The sequence below is a fragment of the Falco biarmicus genome, chromosome 10 (assembly GCF_023638135.1).
Source record: "Falco biarmicus isolate bFalBia1 chromosome 10, bFalBia1.pri, whole genome shotgun sequence".
Lineage (NCBI taxonomy): Eukaryota > Metazoa > Chordata > Aves > Falconiformes > Falconidae > Falco > Falco biarmicus.
Window position 1 is genome coordinate 29593711 of NC_079297.1, and position 27766 is coordinate 29621476.

The 27766-nt window shown below is 40.3% G+C and overlaps 1 protein-coding gene across 2 annotated transcripts; it reads left to right on the top strand.

Annotated features, from left to right (window-relative positions):
* The first annotated feature begins 15822 nt into the window (after positions 1–15822).
* TMEM41B (transmembrane protein 41B) lies at positions 15823–27533 on the top strand. 2 transcript variants are annotated; one of them, XM_056353690.1, is made up of 7 exons: positions 15823–16016; positions 17387–17504; positions 18645–18773; positions 20519–20612; positions 21488–21592; positions 23524–23662; positions 24535–27533. In XM_056353690.1, exons 1-7 carry the CDS (start codon positions 15935–15937, stop codon positions 24702–24704), a joined length of 837 nt encoding a protein of 278 aa, XP_056209665.1. In that variant the 5' UTR covers positions 15823–15934; the 3' UTR covers positions 24705–27533. The 2 variants fall into 2 exon arrangements, with proteins under 2 accessions (XP_056209665.1, XP_056209666.1); XM_056353691.1 differs by lacking the exon at positions 15823–16016 and adding an exon at positions 17282–17300.
* Positions 27534–27766: the final 233 nt, after the last annotated feature.

The following is a 27766-nucleotide window of genomic DNA, read 5'->3' on the forward strand; positions in this document are numbered from 1 at the left end:
CTAAACCCCATGTTCAAACAGGTTTCCCAGGGGACAGAGGCTGAAAACAAGATTCAGCCATTAGCTGGTGGAAGTGGATGCAAGCGGAACAGCAGGAATAGAAATGAACAGAAATGAAGCAGCAAAGAAACAGTCACCAATAGAGCCGATGATATTAAGGTCCTGATTAAATGCCAAGGAGATAGAGCTTTTATAGAGCTTTTGGACCAATGGTTTATTTAAAAACACACACACACACAAAAAAAACCCACAACAACAACAAAAAACCCACAAAACCCTCAATTCTGATATATGATTCTTCTGACTTCAGAAAAACTGGACTTACAACTGTGTTTTTTATAAACATCTCTTAAAAGTTGCAGCACTCCCTCATCAATTCTTACTTTTAACAGTTAACTGTGCACAGCAAGCTGTGAAAAAAGAGCAACAGTATGTCCTCAAGAAGAAAATCCTGGGTACTGAACAGCTCTTTAGTGAAGAAATGTGCAACAGGATCAGATGCATAACAAATTAAATTAAAGAATCACTGGAACAAATTCCGTGGCAGTAATCAGTACTCTGTCTCTCTTCTGTCTGAGACTGGATGCCATTTCGGAGCTTCAGTCAAACAGACAAGATTAGGGCTTTAATAAAGCATAAAAGTTGAATTGCCAGTACTGTACAGGATGTTGGGAGAGATGATGTGATCATAAACTGCACAATGGTTTGGTTTTTGCTGTTCGCTTTCAAGTGAGATGTATCTGCTCAGTTTCCGCGATGCGGCAGACCAGCTAACCCAGCCCAGAACCTGCTTCAGGCTGTGTGCGACAGGCCGTGGAGCAGCAGTGCCTATAGCTACCACAATTTTACCTCCTCCTCCCTCATGTGTTGTTTTCTGCCCTGTTTATCTGTACGTGCATCTATGCTTTTAGCTTTCCCTTCTTGTGATACGGAGTCCTCTCCAGCTCTGTAATTCTACCCTCTGCCAAACTGTGCGAAAATGTACGTTGCTTCATGCAGGGAAAATGAAACAGAAAGAGGTAGTTTCAAATAAACCTCAGTGGCACATAGATAGAGACAGTGAATGTCAGACACTAGGAAAAGGTGAATTTTGTGCGCAAAAACATTGAATTTCATGGCCTTTAGGGAAAACGCCAAATTTACAAAGCTGCGGAACAGTGGATCTGTGACACCCTGGAGAGATAAGCAGGGGATAGTAACTGGTACTTGCAGCACCAAGATGGCACTAACACTTTATGTTTTTTTCATGTATTTAATTCACTTGCCCAACCACAGAAGTGGCGAGTGCAGCAAACGGAATGTGCTATATTATTGTGAAATGAAAACTAGCACTGAAGAAGACAGAATTGCTGCAAGCGAATACAACATACCCTCAGAATAATGACTGTGATCACTGTGTTCTCCAAGAATGTTTTCTCTTTATACGCATTATGGGCATGGTTTTATTTTATTTTTGCAAGAAAACAAGACTGCCCTTTCCTTATCGTTTCTTAAGTAGGACCCCAAGCTCATCTCATTTTTTATGACTGTTCCTAAAATTGACACCTGTGGATCAAATGTAATGTGGACTTTAAATTTTGAGGAAGCAAATTTATAGAAAATCTAAGTATAGGGGATGTGCATCCATGATTTAGCAGTGTTCAAGCAGACGCTGATTTTTTAAAACACAAGTTTTCTAATGCAGTTTTTACAGCCAAGATGCAGCAATAAGCTGAAATTATTCAGAAATAGCTGTGAAGATGTTCAGGCTGGGGAACAGGCAAAAATTTTTAAAGCTTCCTAGGAGTAAAAACGTATATTTAAGCTATAACTTTAGTTGTATTGTTACATGTGTGTTCAAATGAGACTTATGCAGGCTATATGTCCATTTATCTAAGTATAATGTTTCTTTCTATTTAATAGGACAGAGTGCAAGTTAGTCCTATTTAGAATAATTTTAGTCTTTACAATCATATCCTGTTTGCATTTAAACTGATTAACTAGCTATGAGTACAGTAGAACAGGACTAGGATTTTATTGTATTAAAAATTCACCCGGAATAAATTCTCACTTAGGAAAAGCTTTTCATTTGCAAGGAACTACATACACGCATTAAGAATCTTAGTAATCTAGTAATGTAGCATTCTATTTATTAACTCATTCCAGTCTGTACAACTCTACGCAGTTCCCTCCGTAACGCATCTGCGTTGAGAAAGCGTGGCACCATGGCTCCTCAGCAGCAGGCACGATCGCCTTTGGAGCAGTTCTGGAGTCCTGGAAGCAGTGGAGGCTGAGGCAGCCAGGGGTGGTCACAGCCGCGGTGAAGACCCTCCGGTATGCTCAGGGCTGCCCACACCCCTGGCCATCAGTTCCTAATACTGCTGTGAGGTGACACCCCAAGCCAGTACGCTGGGGAGCTCCGTTTCCTTCAATTGCCAGTAGGTATTTACACTATGCAGTGTTCCACAGACGGTGAGCGGCATGGATGTCACCGGTAGCAGTGAGATGTAGATGAGAGAGGAAAGAAAAAGAATATGGAGGCAACAAAAGGAAAAAAGAGAGGGAAAGAATATCGGAAGTGGAAAAGAAGGCAGTGATACAGGAAAAGAAGGTATATGAGAAGAGGTAGGGGTAAAAGGGATGAAGTTGGTCAAGAAGTCTGTTATGACTATTCTGCAACATGAATGACATCAAATGGCCGTGGTAACATTCATCCAAGGATGAGAAATCAGTAAATATGATTGACCTCTAGTGATGACCACAGTCTTAACTGCACATTTGGGATTTATTATACATTTATTATAAAAAAGAAAACACTTTTTGGTTTTGCTGGCATGGTACAATATTTCTTTTTCTTACTATTCTAGCTTTTCAGATCTACCTTTCCCTCTGGCCTTTCTAAACTTGAGGAGACAGTTATGTATACTACTAAGTCAACATACTGTATAAGAGTTTATCTTTAAATAAAAGACTGAACCTTTTAAAACTTTCCTGTTTAATTTTCATAAATAGCTAGTTCAAGATGACAGTTGTCCAATGCCAAACAGATAACCCTAAAAATCCATTCTGTGCCAAAATTTTAAGATTAAAATTTAGGCCAAGCAATTTAGTACATTATCTCTACTCCCTTCCCTGTTTGATATGTAAACATTTTTTCTTTTAGAAAAGTAAAGTACATGGAGAGTACAGTTACCAGATTTCTGCATAATACAGGGGAAGCAGGCAGATAGAAAAGAAGCCTTTTATGTAGGAAAAAATGCAAAAACCAGTTTGGTTCCTTTATGAAACGTGTAGCTGAAATAATTGGAACTGTGTTAAAAGCAGAGGCCCCACGCAAGGCAGGTGAAGAACCAGAGTTACGCAGCCAAGTGCATTTCTTTGGGTCTGGCTGCAAAAAAAGGAGACTGACTGTTGCTTGGTGAAGTCTCTGTTTGAGAGGAAGCATAATAAAGGCATCAAAGAAATACCCAGAGGCAAGCAGGGAAGTGCTTACAGCTGACTGGGAGAAAAACTAAGATTAGATACAGAGTTTGTGAGCAGCAAATTAGCTGGAAAGTTTACTTAGAATACTAAAAGAAACATATTACCCCTTTCGGCTTGATTCCTGCTACACTAAGTGAAGCGCAACTTTTGTTACACATTTTTTAAATAAATAGGATTCCATAAAAGTACCTTACTCCTTCACCAAATTACTTTTCTATTAGAAATAGCTCTATAGATCATAAGCCTTAGATAGCTGCTTATGGTAAGAGTCAAAAATAACAAAATCAGGGTTGAAAAGTGTGGAGATGTGTATTTCCTAGATAGAGCAAAGATAAATATCAGAATTTGAATGTATTAAAAATACATTCTTGTGTTGTAAGACCAAATTCTTTTCATCTCATTCTTTTACTTGCATTTTAGATGTTACCTGCCTAGCACTTTTATTAGGTGACTCATAGTGTTTATTTTTGCAAGTCTTTACAATTCGGTATTGCTGTCCAAATCAGATGAATATGTTTTCTGTTACATTTTCTGGGTTATATTGTTTTAAATGCTAGTATTTTCTTATTTAACAAAAGCAGTTATAATGCTGAGGAAGGGTAAACATAGGACCATTCTGACCTGTATGTAAATCGCTAAGGGAATACAGCTATTAAAACAAGGGATGAAATTGGTACTATTCAACTTTATACTCTACCTGCGGGCACATGTCTGTGTGTCTTGATAACCACTGGTGCACCACTAACTGTTCACGTGGAATGATAGGTGGGTGCCCTGGGGTGTGTACGTGCCACAGCTGGGTATCTGCCTGTGACATACACACACATAGGACACACTGCTTTATCTTCGTTAGCTTCTGCACAAGCAGCAGCCCAGATGTATTAGCGTTATCTCTGACCGGGGCTAGCTGAGCTAGTACAGAGCCGGCCCAGGAATTTGTACTCCTGTGGCTTCCAGGCTCTTGCTAGCCAAGAACTAGATTAAAATTAGCTCCATTAGCCTGGCCTGTGGGACAAAACCACCTCATGACTGCTGCATGCCAATTCCAGTAGCTGCAAGAGCAAGTCAGGGAATGTGTGTGGAAACATGAGAACCATACTGCCAGTGCACATGTCTTTGGCTGAACAAGACTCCGTGTTTTTTCCATGTGTTTTGTGAAGTAATGAAGTGGAAAACATTTGCCCCTCATTTCACCTTTTGAAGGCAGGTGAATGATGCATGCAGGACAACATAATGTTCTCCGGATAACAAAAAGCTGTGTCAGCTTCTCCCTGAGCACTCCTCGTACACCTTGGTTCCTGCTTGCCAGCATTCTGCTGTTCCACTCCTGGCCTTTCCTGAGCAGGACTTCTCATTTCAGAATGTGAAATGAATTTTCATTCATGTTTCTGCTGGGTTGACAAGATAAAATAATGAATTGCTACAGCTAAATCAAACTGAAAGTTATTAAAGTATTTGCACGAAACTGTACCAGTACACCAGTACAGCAAGTAATTCCACCTGAAAAAAGCAAACATGCTGGTTCAGCTACAATAATGATTTCTACAGAATAATGGTATACCAGCTTTTATTAGTTCTTATAAAACCAGTTACCAGTCTTCCTGTGGATTCCTTTTGTTTTCTCTGTATTAGCTTTGCTTATTCAGAAATTATTACATCAAATCAATTAATAATGTCTTACACAAGCATCTGACATTTCTTCTCTGCTGTCATTGGTTTTAGCCTATTTTGTTGCAGGAAGCAGGGTAAAAAACCTGATCCTCTAGTCTATCCACAGGCAAAAAGGAACTGTTATTGTATGCAGCAGAAAATGTGCGCAAATTTCCTTATTTGTAGCTCTGGATTTCTGCATTCAGCTAAGCTGTTTGACAGGAAACTTGTCTAGGACTGGGTGAATAACGTTGAAGACTGAAAAGAAGAGGTTTCCTTCACAGAACTGCCTTAGGTGCAAAGGCTACACTTATCAGACCATCCCCATTTAATCTCTAATCCTGATTAACAACTGTGATGCTCATTTATTACGATAGTAAGTGCTATCAGTCATATTATAGCTTTTCCAATTAATTTAGTAATTTCCCATAGGAATACATGTACAGCAATTCATTTCTCAGAATGCTGGCAGCTTTTCTAAAATGTTTCAATTAAACACATCCTGACTCTTTTGACGTTGCTCTGAATATTAATTATTTTCCATTGCAGAATACCAGTTTAATGATGACCTGAATATATTTCTTAAAAACTATGTGTGTGGTTCCATATAGCAAGGACAAGGATGAAAGGTTTGTTCCTTGTGGACCGGTTATGGGCCCATTCATTATAAATGGTTACTTTCTGGAAAAACTGAGACCTTAGAGGCCCTATCAGGAGAAATCCTGGGCACTCTCACTGCATACACATTCTATCTCACAGGAAAAGCAAACCAGAAGAAAATACAGCATGACATTTGCACATATTCTGATTAGGCCATGTGTCCTTAAATTGTGAATGGTGAAACACGTCATAACAGGGGAAAAAAAATAATCCTATTAACTTTCCCCTCCTAATCTCAAATGCAATTCATGCAATTTATCTGAAGGTTGCAGGGACTCCTTACAGTATTGGAAACATTTAGGAGTTCTAAACTTTTCCATGGGAAGTTTTGCCTTTTTTTTTTTTTTAAATAAAGTAATAGTGTGTTTTCCTACTTTTCCTTTTTTCTTATCCTACTTTCTTCAACAATCTGTTTTACACTCCCATATTACCTGAACACACTTGAACTTCATCTTCCTTTCTCCATCAGAATTGTTGTTCGACATTTTCTTCCTTAGTCATATGTCTAAGCACTACGTAATTTTTTCCCCAATCTTTGTCTGTCTGGTCTCCACTTCCAAAGATCCCTGATTTTTCCTCTCTTCCTCCTCTAAGATAGAAGAAATTCTCAATGAAAGTAGAGACTGACCTCTTCAGATCTTCTGAGACCCTTGAGCAACACCTAGAAATAAAGCAAAGGATCAACTAACCTGCAGTCTTCTGCCTGCTGGCCACCAGCCAGCAGTTCATCGACGACTGTGAATAACTGCTGGTCAGGCTATTAAAATCTGAAAATTATTAATTCTTGAAAAGTAAGGTGCATTTAATTTCAAAAATCTTCATTCACGTTTCCAGTGCAAATTGGGACAAACAGCAGAATAAACTTGCAGCTACCTGACCACACCATTCCCCTGCAGTATTCCCGTACAGGAGGTGCTTTCTGACAGACTCTGAGGTCATCCACTTTCACTCCTCAACAGGGGCACTGCCTCTAATTTCAGCCATTTTTGATCACTCTATGTTGTGCATCAATGATGTGAGAAATGGCCCGCTGTGAGCAGGAGAAAGACCCTCTGCGTTTGTATGACTCTCTTATCCCACATGAGTACATGCTTATTTTCCAGGTTAACGGCTCTGCAACCATCCTCTTCAGCAATGAAAACAAGTCTCTCTCAGAGCATGAGCAGTGAATGCCTTTGACCATCCAACCTGCTATGACCTGCGGGTACATTGGTGATGAGAACAGATTCAGAGGCAACACTAAAAGCAGCAGAACTTCAAGCTGATGATTTCATTAGGGTTGGAAGAAGGATGAGTAAACTAGTGCCCCTGCCACTCACAGCACTACCCAGTATGGTGTGTAAGGCCTTGTGTCATACAAACAGGCTGCTTCTGCCATTAGACAAGAACTCTGCCCCCGCTGCGTGACGTAACATTGTTTACCAAGTTATGTAGGTAAGAGAGAAATGTATTCCCAGAACACAAAACTCTAGGAACACAGTGTCATACAACATTGTGCTACACTGAGACATTCTAAGCCTGAATTTCAGAGAAGCTGAGGTCAGAAGTCAGATACTCAGCATTTCTGAAAAGCTCGGTCTTTATAATTTCTCCTTTGCCAGGCATGGTTGCCATTATCTGGGTCACACTGCTTAAGGTCATTCTGTTATTTAGGTAATTAATGAGAAGACATGCAAATCCTTCCTAACACTGAAGCAAATGTTAATTTTATGCTTTATTGGGCTGTTTTTCAGAACTATGTGCCTGTACTGCTGATTTGTTCCTCCTTTTCCAAGCAAAATGCGTTTACCGCTTAACACCAAAGGATGATTAAAACTGCACTCAAAAGCGTGACATGGAAGATGATCACTGATAATTTAACCATTTGACTCTGCAATACCATTAGGCAATGGGCTGTTGACATACCCTTTCTGCTGGTAACCCAGTTCAGGTGACCAAGTGGCGTGTTGTGTAAAGACCACGTTCCAAGAGAGCTGTAGAATAAATGAGGAAGATGAACTGGTTTCTGTTCGGATCTCAACAAATTATCATTTTTTGTCTTTCACAGTCTTTACTATCTGCTTTGTATCTTGTTAGATTAAATTGTTTTTTATAAACACATTTTCTCCTCTAGCTTCCTCCTTAGCATTAGGGGACAGAGCTAGGAGCTCAAATCAGGGCAAATTAGAATAAAAGGAAGCTTTCTTTATCCTAGCGTAACCTGCTTAGCCTTCTTACAGCGAGAAAGCAAAATGCAGAAGGGCAACACCAATAGACAGTTAGAATGATCTGACCCCTTGCCTACTTTTTAAGAACCTGGCAGCAAAAGATCACTCAGGTCTTGGTGAGTTGCAGCACGTGGCTCCGCTTGGGCTTTTGTGAGGATAGTGGAAAACGCAGATTAAAAGCACCTGATTGCACTCTGCAGCATTGATTTCTGTCATTACTCCAGCACATTAGATGCTGTCAAAGGTACACACCCCAGCATGTGTTCAGTACTGGGAGGTGCCCTGCAGCTGGCTGTCCAGACTAACAACCTCTGTGAATTACCTTCACATGAACCCCCAGCTTCCCAGATAAGGCATGTTACGGGCCCATACGGCAGGACACTGCGATGTGGTTACATCGGGGACACTGACATGGCCCACAAAAAGGTGACAGTGAATGATGAAGTTGAGACTGGATAGAATAAGCCTCAGACGCAGGCTGTTTAAATGGGCACTGGAAATCTCCATTTCAGTTTTTTTCCCACCAGTATATCACTCCCAGTATTACTCTTGAACAACTCTGTGGCTGTACAGTGAGGCAGTTCAGGAACTAGTCCAACAAAGAATAAACCAGCAAAAAGAACTACAGAAAGAGTAATATTCAGTGAGATCAAAGGTCCCTCTGTAGGTTCCCTATTTGCCCCCTCCCTCTTGAAATGTGTGTGCCCACGAACAAGAACCAGAAGACAGAAACTTCTGCCAACATCCCAATATATATATATCCTAAATCTCAGTTTAATTGAGCTGAAACTCCAGTTCGGCATTTCTAGAGGCAGGGTCTGTAAAAAACAGTCTGAAAAGTATATAATGGCATCTAAACAGAAATCAAAATGGGTCTTTGATCAGATCAAAGGTAGTGTTTTTATCAGCATGGAATAACTTGGATTTGGGAACTTTTGCCCTGCAGAAAGTAAGTCCAGCTACCTCACTGCTACAAATTAGAAGGAGTCCTTGAAGGTACATATTTCTTCTTAGAAGGAATATTTGAATTTTCAGCTATGTTAGTATAAACTCAGCTGCAGACAGGGTATAAATTTGATCATTACATTTAACCCTAACCTAGTATTAAATATGAATCACAACTAATGGGTGTATCCCAGAATAAGGGCATATACATTCTCCACAGGGAAACTTACAAATGTGATAGTTATCACAAGTAATAAATGCCAGATCATAAGTACCTCAACTGTGGACAATCGCTCATGGCTGAAGTCTTGCACAGCTGTTTCTGAGTCAAGCAAGTACTCTCCTTGCAGCTCCACATACTCACTCTCCTCCTGCGCTGCCTCCCTTTCATCTGTCCACCATTTGGACCTGCTGCTCATGCTGGCCTCCCCCTACAGCACTGTGCTCTGTTACATGTGGGTGGTGCTGTGCTTTACAGGTGCCTGCAGAGACCTTTGGAGAAGGAGACGCTGAGCAAGAGTAAAGTCCGAGGAAGATTTTCTTGCTTTGGAAATATTTTTATTTCCCTTGCTACTTGTCTTAAAAGAGCTGACATTGGCTGGACTCTTAACACATTTTCTGCCCAAGCCCATTCCCAGAACACAGATGCTGTAGGCTAGCCTAAGAGTTGGGATGAGGTAATCGACAGAGTGAGGTGTTCAACTCTCTTCCTGTTAAAAACAGTAGGTTATTTCTGTCAGGAAGACACTTGAGATTCCCTGCACTGTGATGAGAACTCCCTCTTTTCCAGGTATTTTTAATAAGAGCTTTGGCTTTTTAGAGAAAGTGCTTCCTGAGTCTGGGGTGGCGAGGAAGAATCAGAAGTAAGGCCTCTGGAGGTCGGTACTACATTTAGGGAACCTGATGGAGCTTTCATGACCCTTAAGTTGGGATGGCACAAGCTTATTACAGCGTATGTTCATTCCTAATTTGCAGACAGACAAAATAACCTTTAATTTGCATCTTCTTGCATCGAAATATAGGATATGAGCAGACTAACCAGAAGCTTCTTTCCCTATTTCATGCATACCATTGGCGCATGCAATAGCAAAAAAAAAAAAAAAAAGTAGCTGGTTATTTAAGGTGATCTATGAACTATTAATTACGAACGAGAGCTGCATCAGAACTGAAGATTCCACCTTTTATTTTACCTTTTGGGATAGAAACATCATAGCTATCTATTTTACTGTGTTTCTAATTAATAAAGCAGTAATGAAAATAGGTACATACTATTAAAAGTTTGCATTGTGTACATCTGTGTACATGTACTGTATATACATATGTACACTATGTACATGAAATGTACACTTGTACATAAAACTGACAAGAGGAGTTCAGAAACATACCTTCCATAAAAAATACCAGGAGAGAAATGAATCTGAACATTTATGATTCCTGACTTTAGATTCAACTCATTTTAATGCTTACAAGTTTTGCTCTCACTTGCTGTTTAATTCATTTTTCAGCTTCTGTCCTTGAGCACGGACTTCTATAAATAAAAGCTTTCATTAACTCTCCTTCTGCCTCCAAGATATTTCTCATCCTTCATTCATACAAACAGAGCCATCCAGCTACAAATACGTGCTTATTTCTATTTATCTCACTTGTTGGTGACATTTTTCTATTCATTTTAATCAGTGCATTCCATCCTAACTTGTCTTCTGTACAGATCCTTATTTACCAGTTACACCCTCAAATTCTTTTATCATAACTAATGGAAATATGAGCTCATCAAAATAAATAAACCCCATTCCTTGCAAAGAACATAGGTGTTCTTTTTAATTTTAAATTAGAATTTTGATGGAATGACAGCAAAGAAATGTTAAGAGGTTTAATTTCTGACAGGTATTGCTTATTTTACACAGTACTCAAGCATTTTTAATTGTACTCCAGCAAAATCGTACTTAGGAGAACAAGTGGACTCGATTTCAACTCTGTTAAAGCTTGTTTATATATGAACCATATATAAACATCTATATAGCTATAATTAATGTAGGCATGCTTTAGTTACATTACTGCCAACTTCTTGGAACAATGCCCATATACCATACTGATGGTATCTTTAAACAAATTTGCTGAAGTTGGTTAAATAAAAGTTAAAAAAATCACTAAGGCCATGTGCACTTTGGATTAGTTTACCAGTTACATCAGTGTAGTTGTATATTGGATTTTGTTGATTTCCTTCCCAAGTGCTATCAGTGAACATGAGAAAAGATCTTTAATATAACAAGAACATCTGCACAGCTTGGAGAATTACAATGGTGTAATTCCACTGGTTAATGCTTACACCCCAGATACAGGTTTCACAGGACTGTAAATCTTTTTTTAAAGCAAAGGTGGAATAAAACAATGCATCTGCCACAGAATATAAATTCCTTTGTTGATTTAAAATGGATCTGCCAGTATAATTTCATTCAAAACTTTTGAAAAGACAGTCTTACTCCATCAGATGCCTGGGTACTGCGTGTATGTACTGCTGCACTACAGACCTCTTGTAGCTACCTCCAAATAACTGTATCAGACTCTTGGCCAGCTTCTTTCCGCATCTGCGCTCCAAGAGCAAGGTGACTGGCTACCTTCCTTTCTGAACTGGTTCAAGCAACGTACTTTCTCTTTCGTTGGGATTACTGTTGTGTTTGGGAAGTCACTATCACCTCGGCATGCAACACCAAGCACCCATGATGAGAGACAACTTGGCACCATCCCTGAGCCATGACAGACTCAAAACCAACCGGAGGCGATAGGCTGAGTGCTCATAAGCTTCAGGCTTTGTCCACCCCAATCCTAGCCAGGCCTGGGAGGAAGTAGCAGGAAGAAAGCACGTATGCCAAGTCCTTTTCAAGAAATGTAAGGAATGATGGGACCTATCACACATTCTCTGCACACGTTTCTGTTGGAACAGCGTTCAGGCTCTGCGATGGCTTACAAGGGGGCATGGGCAATAGCAAGCACTCTGAACCTGGTAGGTTGCCCAGCTAAATATGACAGCTGGGCCCTCCATCACCGTCCTGGGAATGGTCTCAGGCAGGGAGGTGAGCTCTGGAGTCATCTGCCTTTCAGTTTTGTTACAACTTTTTTGCAAGCTACTCCCTCTCTGTGATGCCAGCAAAATAGCTCCCTGTTCTGTGCACAGCAAAATCAGCTGTTTTATTCTAAAGTTTAAACTGCTAGTTGTAACAGAGTAATTTCTTGCCATATTTATATAAAATAAGAATGTTAAAACAATGCAGTTTTCTGTGTGGTGGTCAGAAAGAAGACAATAATAAGGGAAAGCAGGAGAAAAGGGTTCTAAATCCGCACTTATAAAGAAATTATATGTATGACTGATTGATTAATGCTCCCATTTTCGATAATTTTCAGCTAGAAGCTCTGAGGAGTAGGATCCCTCTGTGTCTCTTCCTCCTTCCTCTTGCTGACAATTAGCATGACTCAGTCTACAAAGCATGGGCAGTGTCAATGACTCAGCCATGTGACATGTGCTCTATCAGTCCATCTAGGCATGATTTAAAAAAGAAGCAAATACAAGTTTCTGTGCTGTGGGAAGACTGCTCTTTCAATGTGGTAAAATTAAAACATTCTATCCAACCACCCACAGAAGGAAGTGACTTCATATAGCTGACCACTTCACTGCTGTCCTAGTAATTGTCAATACATTTTGTTTCCTTCCAGGTGGTCAGAAAAGCACTTTTCCTTTGGCTCACTTATAATTCGAAAGAACTCATATTCTGAGTTTTCCAAAAACCAATTCATATAAAGCTTGTGGGTACCTGCCTCATTCTGCCGATAGCCTCCAAGCACAGAGTGCTGCTCCCACTGGTAAAGCCACTGAAGTGAACTCCAGCTGGACCTGGAGCACTTCTGTCATTCTTTCTCTGCTGAGCAAAGTATTGTGCAGCAGATACTCCGTATCAGGAGGGGCTTAGAAAAAAGCTCCCAGGACAGAGCAGATTTTATGTGGTTTAGGAAGTTATACATTATGTATAGGGGATACTCTATGCATGAAGAGAGTAACTATTTTCAGTCTACAGCTATCTTTCTCAGTACATTGTGGAGTGAAGCTGTTTCTGGCAGTGCTGTCCTCAACCCTCTGTCAAACGTTTCCTTGATTACTCACCGAGTTCCAGTTACCAATACCCTTTCTCCTCCGAACACATATGGGTTGTGACTTATGCTGGTATTTTTCATTCTTTGCTTTCTTTCCAGCAAATTAATCTAATTTACTATTTCAAATAAAGGTTCTGAGTTGCCTCATTTATAGAGCGAGTCCTAAGGAACGTTCAGACACGCCCCTTTGTTTTCTTGAGTGAACGCAGAGGTTCTGCTTTTTGTTAGGTGTGGACATCTTTGTAGGTGACTATTAAATTGTCAGCAGATACTAGACATCACTGACAGTTTCAACATTTAGTAAAATAGCCAACACATTCACAACAGCAGTATCACCCCCAAGGGGAACCAAGAACACCATAAAACAGGCACTCTAAGAGTCTTCTGATAATCTAGTCTAACAAATACCGCTTATGCAGTATATTTCAACTTCAAAGTGCTCTAGTTAATGAATCCTTAAATTTCACTCTGGCAGCAGTTCAGAAAGCTTGAGCTCCACAACACTGAGTTGATTAGAGTTATCTTCTTTATTTTTAATGAGACATATACTAACTCTGGGAGCTCGCTGCAGTATCAGCGTCCTGGGAACCGTCTGCAGGCCATGTGCTCATACTAAATAGAAGCAAAAACATGGAGCAGATTTGTATTGCTGTAATTGTTTGTTGTACGTCTTACAGTGGAACTGTAGAGAATTTAGCAAGAGTCAGATGTTGCCTAACCTGTGTTGTCAGCTTATCTGCATTTGGGCAACACAGAGGGGCTACACAATACAAAGCAGGTTAATTAGAAGTCAGACATCCACAGAAGCAGGCTCTGCCTGACTCCTTGGCTCTGAGTGATTACTGAACAACAGACACGCCAAACCAGGATTCACGCTCCACCATACAAACCACTACACCAAAATAAGAGATAGCCCTTGCAGCATTTAGAATCTACTGTACAGCTTTTAAATTGCGGTACATACTTTAATTACATCTTTCAGTATGTGCTTTTCCTCCTTTCTTTCTGGATGATTTGGAAAACATTTTTTGCATAATAATCTGATTTAAAATTTTACTTCCAATGTTCTTCAGTTTAGTATCTATTTGATGTTTTAAACAGGAAAGAAGTCCCAGTGTTTGAATCATTTTTCCTGGAGTACCAGAAGCAATGGGATCATCAAAGAAAGATGGCAAACGCGATGTGCATTCACAATAGGGGAAAAATGTTATCTGTTACGGTGTCAGCAATTCCCATCTTGCTAGTACGTACAATTTTCCACTGAAAGGCTTTGAAAAAACAAAGGATTCTGTCATCTGGCACCAATGTCCAGAGCAACAAGTTCACAGACCTGACTGGCTTCTCAGGGCACTAGCATTTCTAAGTATCAATTAAAAATATTAAAATAGTGAATTACATGATTTAATGAAACAATTTTAAATACTTTGAGTCTAAACATAAGAAATTGAGTAAATTAAAGCTTCAAGTAGAAACTGCTCGAGTTAAAGCTTTACTTGGAATCTGATCACAATTTATAGTTTGGATTATTTCCTCCCCCTGGATTTGGCAGGGGCTGTACTTATGTAATAGCATATCAGACTATTTAGATCGTAAATGAATCATCAACATCCTGTAGACACACTCTAACACAAGTGGTTTTTGTACAGTGCAGCAATAAAGCAACGCTTTTCAGGGGTCTGCTGTGTGCTGAACTGCATTTTCCTCGCTGCTTTATAAAGATCTGTGACCTCAGGAAATGCAATCTGTAAAATTCCACCGCTAAAAAAATACTTGTTTGTTGTATCCTGTACAAGCAAATTTAAAAGATATGTTTAGTCATGGTATAGTTAGCTGCAGACAAGAGTACGCAGATAAATTGAGCTGAAGCTAAATCTTAGAAGGGCATCCAGCTTTGGTGAGAGCTTCCTTTTTCTAGAAAAAGGCTCTGAAAAAAAAAAGGCTGAAGATTTTTAAGTAGATACAGCTGGAGAAGGGGAGGCGGTGACACACCACCTCCCCCGGCCAGCAAGCCTGCCCAGCAGCTTTCGCAAGGCGCGCAGCCCGCGGGCTGCAACGCTCCCGCGGGCGGGGCGAGGGGAAAGGCCGAGGTGTCCGGCTGCCAAGGGACTGCGTGGAGAAGGTGCTGCGAGGTCAGATGCGGCTCGAATGCCAAGGAATCTGTGAGCCCTGGGACATGACGCTCCCGCATTGCTGAGGGATCTCAGCCCGCCTTACTGACAGGAAGGGAAACCAAGAAAATCCTGAGACAGCTAGGAGTTTTCTTTCTTCCCCGGGAAAAGAAAAGCAATCTAGCTCATTCCGCACAGCACGTGGAAGCCTTCTTCTCGAAAGTGAGGAACACTTGCGAGGGAGGGGGCTCGAAAACCCTGAAAACCTAGTTAAAAATTACGTAAGATTCCCACGGCCCCTCAGCCGAGGGAAGGCGAGCGGCAGACACACCTCACCCGGCGGCCTGCAGGCACCACGGCTTCTATTGCCAGCGCAGGAGGCCGAGCTGCGGCGCCGGAGACCCCCGCACCGCATTCACGCCTATTGCGCGCTCTACCGTACAGACCCACACGGACGTTCCCAAAAGGCAGAATTACCGTATTTACTATCGCTACCCCACCACCGCATTTCGCGACGTGGAGCCCAACACGTGCTCCCGTATTTCACGGCGCAGGAGCGCCAGCCCGTAGTTACCCCTACACTAGCGGCGCTCCGGTGAAGCGCATGCGCCGCGCGGCGTCGGGGGCGGGAGCGCGACCGCGACCCGGTGGGGTGAGGAGGAGCGGCCGGGCCCGCCTCCTTCCCGCGGCTCTCGGTGCCGGCGAGGCCTGCCCCGGCCTGGATTCGCCGGCCGGCGGGCCCCGGGGTAGCGCGGAGCCATGGCGCAGCGGCGTGCGGCGGAGCGCGGGCCTTGCCGGGCGGCGGCGGAGAGCGCCAGGCACCAGCGGCAGCTTCTAGAAGGTGCCGAGGGCTGGGGCGGCGGGGGCCCCCCGGGGCTGGGGGGCGGTGCGGGGGGAGCGGGCCCCGGCAGCCCCCCGGCAGCCCCCCGCCGCGGGGCCGGAGTGGGCAGCAGCTCGTCCCCCGCTCATGAGCAAACACGCGGGGGCTCCTCCTGTGTGTGTTGTCCCACCGCCGGCAGGGCTGGAGCACAGAAAGTGGAAGCGGCAGCAGGGGCAGTTCGCTGTGTTTCCCTTCTTCGTCCTCTTAAGTTATTGGTTTTGCTTTTCTTTTTTTTTTTATGGTTTGTTTTTTTTCTGGAGAAGATGTCACTAAAATACTCGCCGGTGGGGCATTCACGCTTGTAACTGCTACGTAGATGCCGCCCTCGGCCTGAGCAGAGCCAGCGCCCACCTGTGGTGTCACGGTGCCCTGGGAGGGACAAGCGTTAAAGCGAGGGCAGCTGGGTGCCCGTCCCGTCCCGGGGGTGCCCGTCCCTCCGCCTGTCACCGCAGCGAGGTGGCCGGTGCCCGGGGTGCCGGTGCCCGGGGCGCCCCGGTGCCGGGTGCTGTAAGGGTGCACGCACTGGCGCCCCAGTGCGGGTGCGGAGCTGGTGCTGTTTATCTCGCCGTTTAAAATTCTTTGTGCGTGTGGCTGCATTTGTGCTGACCAGTGTGTTGCGTGTGTATGGTCACCTCGGTAAAAATCTGAAGAAGAGGGCTAAAATGTAATTGTGTCCCTTAATGTACTCCCATTGCTTCCTTTACAGAAAGTAAAGGCTACTAAAAACTTGTATGTCCAAGTGAAGTCATTTTATATGAGTGCAAAAGATACGTAATTCCCAAGTCTGAAAACTCTCATCTTTATACCCCCAACTAGCGTGTGTCTCCCTGTGTTTTCTCCTGTTGTGTCTCGCCTAACTGGCTAGTGCCTGTGCCTGCTTCTCTTTTTTAAGAGGAAATAAAAATAAAAACCTGTTTATGAGCACGTTTCAAAGTTGCATTGCACGTACTGAAGGTTTAACTGCAACTTAAATCTCTAGTTGACCGAACTGGCAAAACGTTTCTGGCAAAAAGGAAAAACTGTGTGTGGCTCGCTTTGGTTTGGTCCATTTTTCTCTTTACAAATGTAATTGAGGCTTAAATTATTACAGATCATAAAAGTTGACTTCTGTGGGATGCTTGCCAGGAACTTCAGATTTGCTTGAAAGCTTTCAGGAAATGTGAGCAATGTATTGTGTATGTTATTGAAAGCATCGGTGGGAAGATTGTGTCTGCAGAGAGCTTACCTTAATGTTTCCTTAAAAGTGTAAGTTTGAAATCTGTTGTAAGATGTGAGGCTTTTCGTTGTTGTTTTGGTTTGTGGTTTTTAACTTTGTTTTTGTTTCATTTCAGGGAAAGCTCAGGCAGAAGGTGGATCAGCACGGACATCACTTCTTATTTTAGTGTCCATCTTCTTATCAGCTGCTTTCCTTATGTTTCTGGTATATAAAAATTTCCCACAACTTAGTGAGTAAGTATGTTAAGAAAGATTGATTAATTTGCTTTTTGATATCAAATAGTAGAGGAGCCTACATGGGGTTAAGTGATTTTTAAACTGATGTGAGTTAATTATAGACATAATGTTATTTTTCTAAAAAGGGAATTTGAATTTATAACCTAGAATGTCAGGATACAGTTAATACTGAAATACTAACCAGTAGGAGCTGTGTAAACAGAGTTGTGCTTGACCTAGGGTTCCTGTTGCACAGTTGAGATACTGTGTTTTGAAAAGTTACCCCCTGTCACATGAGCAATGGTAACTCGCTATGCTCTTACTCTTATGTTGAGAGCCAAAACATGCTTGGCTAGGCCTAGGTTTACTTTAAAATTCGTTGTGCACTGGTATAACTGGAGGCTGTCATCAAAAGGGGACATCCCTCTTTCTTCATACCTAAGCCTTGCTTTCCCTTTATCTCCTAGAAAAAAACACCACCTAGAGTTGCATCTATTACTCGTGTTGGAAAGGTAGATAGTTTGACAAGATGGAAGCCTGCTTTGTCTGACAATTTGCTTTTTTTCTTTTAGTAGTTAATTTTCTCTCTGATTAACTTGCATAACAAGTTCAGTTTGCAACAGTCCAATCACTAAGTCTGATACAGAGGAAGAGAGGACACTCAACTGTGCTGCCCAGGGTTGCACCAGGTTAAGGTGTGACATGACATTCTGCTCTTAAAGCTCTGTTTGTTTGTGAGTTAAAGCTCTGCCGCTCTTGCTGCACTTGAAATGTTATGACCCTGGCGTTGGGGCAGTTACAGTTGGTTTTGGCTGAAATGTTGACTGTTGTTCAGTTGCCAAGGTTTGGTTTGAGTAAATACTTCCTTTTGATCAGTACTTGGTAAGAAAAAAAGCAATCCTAGAAATTAAGCAGATTATTGCAATGAAAAAAAAAAGTTTGCAAATATCTAAAATTGAGGATTTTCTAATACAAAACACTGTAAATATTAAGCGTTATCTGAGAACATTATCAATGATAATTGTGGTTTGTTTGCTGATGTAGTTTAGTGATATACTGTATCTAATTATCTATATATTCAGTAAGTAATTTCATTGTACTGTTCGATTATATTTACCACCATTCCTGCCTTTTTTTTTTTTTTTTTTTTTTTCCCAGAGGAGAAAGAGAATGTATAAAGGTTCCTAGAGATATGGATGATGCGAAGGCATTGGGAAAAGTCCTGTCCAAATATAAGGACACATTTTATGTTCAAGTGTTAGTGGCTTATTTTGCCACATATGTTTTGTATCCTTTTTTTGATGTAAAGGGCAGTTTTTATGGAGTCCGTATTTCTCTGGAGAAGAATTGGAAAATATAAACATATAAAGTCTTGATCGTGGGTAAAGAAGGCTAACATACCTAGGCATGTTTATAAATAGACACAAATATTAAAAAAATCTTTTAACTTAGAAACATTTCTTATGTGTTTCATTATGCTTTTTGGGCTGTAAAAAGGGCTTGAGTAGGAGATTGTTGCATGCACTTATAGTAGTAAATGCTACTGGAGATAGGTATGCAGCTTCACCTTGACTGTGTCTGTTATGAACAATATTTTTAGCTTTAATATTAGATGTGGTCTCATTTTAGTGTTGTGCTAACTTTTTAAATTGCCAACTAAATTGCCAGTTAGTTGATTCTAGAGGAAGACTGAGGCTGCTGCACTGCTCTTCCTTGAGACATTCAAAAGTGCCATATAAGGGTAATTTACAGAATATTTTACAGCATTTTTGAAGGAAAGTGTTTTGAGCCTTCTTTCATCTCTATAGTGCCCACATATGTAAAACAAATCTCTATTTCCCTTTAGGGAGTGCTAAATTTCTGAAGTACTTTCTACCGAAGGAGACACAAAGGCTACCTGTGTTCTCCGTTAACTTCTTTTTCCCCGAGTGCTGCATATATTAATCATTAAACACAGTCTTAACTGGAACACTTAACTAAAGGTTAATAACTTAAAAGCTGTATAAGAGGTCTGTTTCATGGTTTAATGCAGGAGGCTTTCATAACTCGGAGAAAAATTCATTCTGAATGTGCCATTAGTAATTATCCTCTAGCGCCTTCTTTTTAAGTGTAGTTCACGAACAATAGATTTATGAAGAAAATTAAAATGTTAGTTTATATACTAACAAGAAGTAGAACAGAATTGGCTGTTTATTGAACTACCGTAGCAGCTGATGCGATGACATTTACTGTCTCAGCAGTAGGCTGTGATCAGTTGACAAATATGTTACAATTACCTCAGAACCTTGACACTTGCTCAGAAAAAGCTGTACTGGCTGTAATGGACTTACGGAAGATAAATTGGCTTTTTGATATTCCAGTCAATTCAACTCGGACAAAATAGTGTGCGGATTTTTTTTGCTTTATAAGATTTCTGTCCAAAGTGGGCAATACATCATAGTCTCAAGTATGCCTAGCAAGCCTTAAGCTCAACAGCTTGTTTGCCTATACTGCAGAAACTTAATTTTTTGCCTTTTGGAAAAATTTTGACTTAAATTAGAGATCATGTATCCTATGTATCTAGTGATTGCACTGTGCTCGTTTGTAAGGAAGTAGTAGTTGCCTTCATATATGTCAGTCTTCCATGAAACTCACAGTAGTTATGGGCTTGGACAGTTCTGTGAACCTAGCAGGGAGAGTATCTGACATCTGCGTATCTCCAGTCAGCAATGTAAAATCAGAAATATGTGTTCCTTTAATGTCACAATAAATCCCCAGTGTCAATTGTAGCACAGGTAAGGAGGAAAAAAACCCTACAGCTTTTATTATTTAGTGACTTAATTTTGTACGTGTAATGAAGAGTCTACCTCTTGTTTCTCTGGGCTTCTTGTGCTACTCTGCAAATTTATTTTGAAGTAAAGCTCTTTAGAGGCTATGCCTGTTTAAATTCATACTTTTTCAAATTGTAATATGTGTCATGACTGCTTATAAAATTAAGGATTGGGTATCTTTAAAAAAAAAATACCGTTTTTTCTTGACTAAGATGCATCCAGCTTGCAAACATTTGCAATTCCTGGGTCTATATTTCTCAGTATCCTGTCAGGGTTTCTTTATCCCTTTCCACTGGCCTTATTTCTTGTTTGTCTGGTAAGTATGGAAAATAGTGTTTGAAGGCACATATTTCTATCTATTTGGAATGCAACCAAGCATCTGAGCAGCTTGCTGTTTGAAATGTTCAGAGTCTGAGCAAAACAGGTATACTTCAGTTTCTGGGGAATGACTGAGTTCTCATTCAGCTCGCTTGTGAGAATGGTGTTACCCACAAAATTTGCTGTAGCATTGGGTGATGATCTAAAAGGCTAAAACTGTCTTTAAGTTTTCTTAATAATGGAGGCATCTGAGTGTGAATCAGCCGGTTTCCTTTGATTTAAATATTCTAGGAACACTGGAACCTGATTGTAATTTCAGAATATGATTACTGCATTTTTATTACCACACTGCAAAAAACATCTGTTTTTAGGTGGCTTAAATGCTCAAGAAGCTTAATTTAAGATACGAAATGTCTATTATTGAGAAGCTTCAGAAACTGTCATGTACAAAAGATGCAGTCATAATGAGCTTTAGTACATACGAATGAGATAATTGAGTAGGTATGGAGGACCAGATTGATGAATTTTCACATCTGAATCTCTTTGATGCCATTGTGCCTCTTAGTTGCAAAGCTTTCACTGTTCAAAATTGTAAAACTGTGGAATCGCTCAATATTAACTGAAAAGTGATCAACATCGTCTACTTTGAATGTTAAGATTGATCTAAATGCCTTGGAAATGAAGGAACTGTCTTGGGTCAACAGTGTTCTTAGGGAATATGTACATACTGCTGAAGAGCCCTCCAGGCTCAATGGAGGGCTGCGTACAAGCAGGCTCTGTGCAGCCAGTGTAGTTAATAAGGATATAAGGCTAAGATTAGTTAGTGTTTCTGCTCATTTGTTCTTTCTTTTCTTTTTTTCTCTTTTTCCCCAGTGCTCAGGACTTGGAGCTTCATTTTGCTATATGCTTTCATACCTAGTGGGACGTCCTGTTGTATACAGATACTTAACAGAAAAAGCAGTAAAATGGTCAGAACAGGTAAAGTTTCTGGAGATGCTGAAATTTATGATAGAAGATGTGTAGTGGAATAGCATGGAAAGATCGAGGGTATCATGCTCATATATATCTATTTACAGAGAAAGGATTCTGACTTCTTTCTGACACTGTAGGTACTTTCTCTGCGTGTTTTTAAACAGTGGGGAGTATTCCTGATTTTATGGTATTTTCTGTGAGGAAGTTGTTTTTACCCAAGATGAGCTTGCAACTGATAACCCCTTGGTTTAGCTAATGTCAATAGGAAATCTCTCTGGTTTCAATTTAAAGTAATAGCTCTCTAAGACTCAGAACTAATGAAAGCTGGGTTTGTGTTTTTTATAGGGGAAGAAAACCTGTAGCTATATGATTTCAAAAACTTAATTTGAAGATGTTATTGTGGGTGGAGCATTTAGAAACTTTCTCTTACAGTATCTAGTAACATTAGTTTCAGCAAGTGTTATATGTCAGATGAAGTTAAAAACTTTGCAATACAAAATCATAGTGTGATTAGTATTTGACCTCAGGCCTCTTGCTCTGATACTCAAAAACAAGGTCAAACTTTTTTTTTTTGGCAAGTGTGAAGCACAACTTCCTACTGTACTCTGCTCACGATTTGAGGAATGTAAACATATTTTAAACTTGTTCCTCATTAGATAAGATATGGAGCTGTGTATGCATGATTGACCTTATTAAATAGTGTAGTAGCGTTTTGACTCTTTACCCAAGTTAATCTTAATACACAATATAATCTTGAGGCTATTCTCTGAGTACCAAATGGTTACTATTTCCATATTCCACAGAAATGGATGTGATTTAAAATTGTGATTGCACGTGTGGTTCATATCTCACTGTTTCCAGGTTAATTGGGCTAGGTCATGATTGCATTTTGAGGGCTAAGACATTTTACATGGAGGATTAATCAATGTTTAAGGGTTTGCCCTTCACTAAGATTAAGAAAACCCCACACTGGTACTACTGAACGGTAGCAGGACTTTAGTGTTGCAGTTAAAGCTAAATTTGTGGGGAAGAAGAGGGTTGTGACTGGGGTGAGTTGCTGCATGAGATTTCAGATGGAATTGCAATCAGAACAGGTTTGATTTCAACTGTTTGGGGCCAGGTGGATCATGTTTAGGCTTAGGCTTAGTGAAGGTCTGCCAGGATAGGCCTGAGGTGGTGGATGCTTTGCTATCCTTGTAACTTGATTTGAGGTTAGAGTTCTTGTTTGAAAGGGCTAAAGCCAGGCTGAGAGGAGGAGAGGCTTTGCTGTAATACTAATGTAAAGAGCTGGGCTAGTCTTGAGAATAGAATTAAGACTGGAAATAAAGTTGGGGCTATTGTGGTTTTTCCTGGGTAAATGTTAATGCTAGGCATTCTAGTGTATGGGTAGCCAGGTTTTGCAGCTGTGCTGGCAGTAGCCACCAGGTGAGCTTCAGAGCCATGACCTGGCCCAGTTTCCAAGTGAGGAACACAGTTGCGTTTCAAGTTTGACCCTGAATTAGGATGGAATGGGTTGAGCAGCAGACTTCATTGCTAGCTCCTGCAAAAGCTTTAGGAATAGCATGACGAGCTGGCTGTGTTGGTTGGGCTGCTGTTAGACAGAGGTTGCTGCACTGAAGTTAGGGTCAGGCTGCTGCTGTGCCTGATGGCTTGTTTGCTGTGTAAGTTGGCTGATTCAGAGCACCGTCACCATGCTGTACCGCAGACTGGTATTTCCAGACCAGCTTTGGTGCTGTTTAGCAGGTGATTCAGGGATGACTCAAGGAAGAGTCACTAGTTGTTTAACTGCTTTTTTATGTTTGCAACTTGTAAATTTCTACAGAAATGCACACCACCCCCACCCACAACAAAGCTCTCATAGTAAAATCATTGTGTGTTTTCGAGGCAGGGATTATTTATTTTTTTTTACTGAATTTGTTTTGCTTTTGTTTTGGCAGGTTGAACGACACAGAGAACACCTCATTAACTACATAATATTTTTGAGAATAACACCTTTTCTTCCCAATTGGTTTATCAATATAACATCTCCTGTAATTAACGTGCCATTGAAAGTATTTTTCATTGGCACTTTTCTAGGTAAGGATTGCGGCTAGTGCACCGCAGGTTGGGGGCAGCCAGGGGGGCTGGTACTGGCCACTCTCTGGGGGCGCTGCTCGGCGGAGGTCGCCGCCTGCTGGGCAGCGGAGAGATTGCACAAGGGTACTAGTTGTGTACTTGATGTGTAGAGTTTGAGCATCGAAAGATTTTAGTAGTCAGGACTGTTCAGGATGAGAGGCAATGAGGCCAGGCTTAATTACATGCTGAAGAAAACGTACGTTATATGAACACTTGGTTCATATCGCTTATGTATTATAACTTTTTGTTCAACTCCATGACTGTAATACTGCTGTGTACTTCTATAAGCTCCTGTTTTGAGCTCAGCATAGTTGTGTGAGGATGTAATGTGACTTTGATCTGGAGGATTGTTTTTCCCCTTCCCACTCCATTTTGTTCATCGTAATGTATCTTCGTAGGAGTGAATTAGTAATTTAACTATTGTAGTGCTAATCACTTTAGTTTTGTAATTGACATATTTTTTGCAAATACTTTTCAATCCAGTTAGGAAATAATCTATATTTTTTTCTTATGAATTAAATAAAATCGATTTGTAGAGACAACTTAAAATCTTCAGATTCTGTACAGAGCAAAGATTATTTTCTTAGTCTTCTATGTTTGCTTTGGTGTTAAAAATATTAAAAATGGCATTAAACCACTTGTTTTGATAAGGGGCTTTGCCTTTGAGTTTTCTATTTATACCCCTTTTTATTAAAAAAAAGTACAAGGTTACAGTGTCTGAAAATTTTGGTGTTAAAAGTTGGATGACTAATTCATGAATACTTTTTTTTTCTGCTCTAACAAACTTGATTTTTCTTCCTTTGTCCTCCTACCCTTCTAATTCCCTGCTCCAGGTGTGGCGCCACCGTCTTTTGTAGCCATTAAGGCAGGAACAACGCTGTACCAACTTACGACAGCAGGGGAAGCTGTTTCCTGGAACTCTGTTTTTGTTCTCATGATTCTAGCCATCCTCTCCATCCTACCAGCTGTCTTTCAGAAGAAACTGAAACAGAAGTTTGAATAAGGATCAAACTGGACCAGAATTTCCCATACTTCATCTCAGGATCAGCACTTCTGATATTTGTATATTTGCTTTTCTATGGGATCTTAAGCAATTAAAGGGGAGGCTTGTAATTGATAAGAATGTCTTTAAATGAACATGTGGCCTAAAATTGAAGGAACTGTGTTAAGAAATGTACTGCTTATAGTTTTGAAACCAAACCGTCAGTGTTTTACTTTGGGAGGGTATGTGTATGGCCCTCAATATGAGAGAAGTGAAAACACAGATGTAACATTTTGCTCTGATTATACGCAGAGCAAAAGTTGTAATGTAGACATAAACTACAGATAATGCTTTCTAAAACTTGCAGGAAAACCCCTGTAATTATTCAGTCCGGTTTTGTAGCATTCTCTATAGGCTTTCATGTGATCTGGTCTGAGTACATTTCTCATCAATATTTCTCTCTCTCTCTTTTTTTTTTTTTTTCTCTTTCCCCTTTGGGAGTTCCAAAACAATAGCATAATATAATAACGGTGCTCACTCAGAAACAAAAGTTTTTTGCAGTACTTTAGCTACAATGATATTCTCATCCAGATTGTTTACTTCTATTTATTAGTGCTGTGTGGAATTAAATACTTGAACCTACATCTGCTTTACTAACTGGATTAACAAAGGCAGTGTGTCACATCATTCCCACTTTGTCCTCTGTGAAGTTTTTATTCTGGGAGAGAGTATAGAAAGGGAGAGAGCAGGTTAGAATTTTTATTGTGGCTGGCTGGTAATTTTGCAGTTAGAATTTTAATTTTTTAATGTTGATTCTTTTGCCAATATTTCACTTGCATAGATTTATCCTGCCAATTTAAGAAAATTATTGTGTGGTTATATAAAACTTCCACTTCTCACATGATTTAAAAATGTTTAATTTTAAGCAGTGTAATATTACCATTTTTCAAGCAATATGTAAAGAGTATAAAATTTCCCATTGCAGCTTGATTAGCTAGAAGAAATGTCAGGTGCACAAGTTGGTGCAGCTCTTATTAAAGAGCTGACTCCAAATAATGTTCAAAGCATCATATAACAGAAGGCTCTTGTGTCAGTGTATCTAAAATTGGAAGGATGATTCCATTTGTTAGGTAAGTCAGTAACTGGCAATGGGCAATGAGCTGTGGTTCACTTTTGAGTAGAAGTACGTATATTCATTCATTAAGGTATATAATACCTCCCCTTGTATGCTTATAAATGTTGTAGTTTGTTGTATTGTCAGTGGAATCCCATAAAATGAGGCCCTGATCAGCAAGGAACTGGGGTGCACATTTAAATTTTATCCTCCTGAAACCCATGCTGCTTATATGCTTTAAGTTGGCGCCCCTGAAGTATCTTGCTGAAATGGGAGTCAACACCCTAGCATATGCTCCAATTCAAGGGTTTATTTGTCCGTCTGCTCGTGTTAACTCATCGTATGATATATCATTGAGATGTAAGAGAACAGTTCCATAAATGTGATAATATGAAAGGTACTGGTACCTTTAAAGGGTTTTGTTCCTTTTGTGACATATGTTAATTGACTCCTTTATTTCATCACAGTATTACATGTAAATATATAGTAAATATAATTGATACACTATTTGTCTTTTATTTAAATCTGAGCTGCACAGTAAATGGTATTTTTTACATAGGTAAAGGGATTCATATCACTTCGGTTTGCAAGTTTGTTGTAAGATCATTTAGCTTCAGCAATTGTTATTTAGAATTTACTCTAAAAGTGTACTTGATTGGCATTTAAAACTGAACAGTGATTACTTTTATTGCTGCGGCTCTCATCTCAGAGGTCATCGTCTACCCAGGGGATTTATTCCATAGTAAACTTGGGTGTGAATTTAGTTGTTGGGAGCAAGTGTCCCCTGGACTATGGAGTTTGAAGTTGCTGTAGATCCAGCCTACTTTTCTGCATAGTTAATTTTTCATGCAGATGAACTCGCACAATAAATTACCTACTACTTATTGTCCAGTGGCTTTTCTCAAAATTTGTGTCAATTTCTGGTCAACAGATACTGTTGTAAAATCCCTTCCATGCTATATAAAGCCAATGTTTTGGTGGAACGTTGACACTAAAGAAAGAATTGAACTATGTTTCAGTTTAATGTGAAGCGTGCTATCGCTTGACATTTTCAGAGGTGTATTTCACTGTGTTGGTGAGATCAGAATATGTTACTGAAACTGTTGTGTTTCAGCCATAGACTGTGTTCCCGTCACAGTGGCTAAAAGCCCAAGACCTTAAAAAGGTTGAAAATAAGGTTCTTTTCCTTCTGCACCATAGCATTTTTTTTAACCTGTACCTTCTGTGTTTATCTTCAGCTGCCGACGGCCTCAGGCAGTTTCCTACCCCATGAGGACTAATTCTGAGGGTTGTGAAGAGTGAGGCAGGCCTTGTGAAAAAGGCACAAAAGCACTGTGCTGTGGGATACTGTACTAGCCTACTCTTTCCTTTAGGGAATCCAACAATCGATCCAAGAGGTAGCTGTAACACTTTGACAGGCTACCATGAAACAGCCTGGGAAATCAAGAAGATGTAGCTTGGTTTCTTAACCGCAAGGAATTTTGAGCTGTTAGGTGACCTGTTCATCTTTTGTAATCTTGTGATACCTGCATGACATCATTACTAAATGTCTCTTGCTGTTTGTTAGTAAAGCTGTTATATAAAAAATGAAACATTGTATTTTTGAGTATAATGATCACGCTGAACTTTGCACTAAGCTTCATTTTTTATTAACCTGTTTAAAAGGGATGAGTTCTTAAGTGGTATTTTTAATGACCGATTAAAAGTTCAATGGAGCTGCTAACAGCTGTAGATGAGATTGATTCTGTTTCTACCGTTATTTCAGAACACACAGGTAAACTTGCCTTTTCTGTCTGAAATTAATTTCTCACATACAACAGTAATTTTGAAAAGTTTCTGTATTTTGCACTGGAAGGCAATTGGGTCTAACTTGGTTTTCACCTTAATAGTGTGTCCGGTTTGTGGAATTCTTTTTTTGCCTTGTATAGAAAACTGATGTTGAAAGCTTGCTGAAGGGTTAAGGCGAAAG

Coding starts and splice junctions, on each gene's coding strand:
- TMEM41B (XM_056353690.1), top strand. CDS start 15,935: ATGGCGCAGCGGCGTGCGGCGGAGCGCGGGCCTTGCCGGGCGGCGGCG. Junction 16,017..17,386: donor CCAGCGGCAGCTTCTAGAAG/GTGCCGAGGGCT, acceptor GTTTCATTTCAG/GGAAAGCTCAGGCAGAAGGT. Junction 17,505..18,644: donor AATTTCCCACAACTTAGTGA/GTAAGTATGTTA, acceptor TTTTTTTCCCAG/AGGAGAAAGAGAATGTATAA.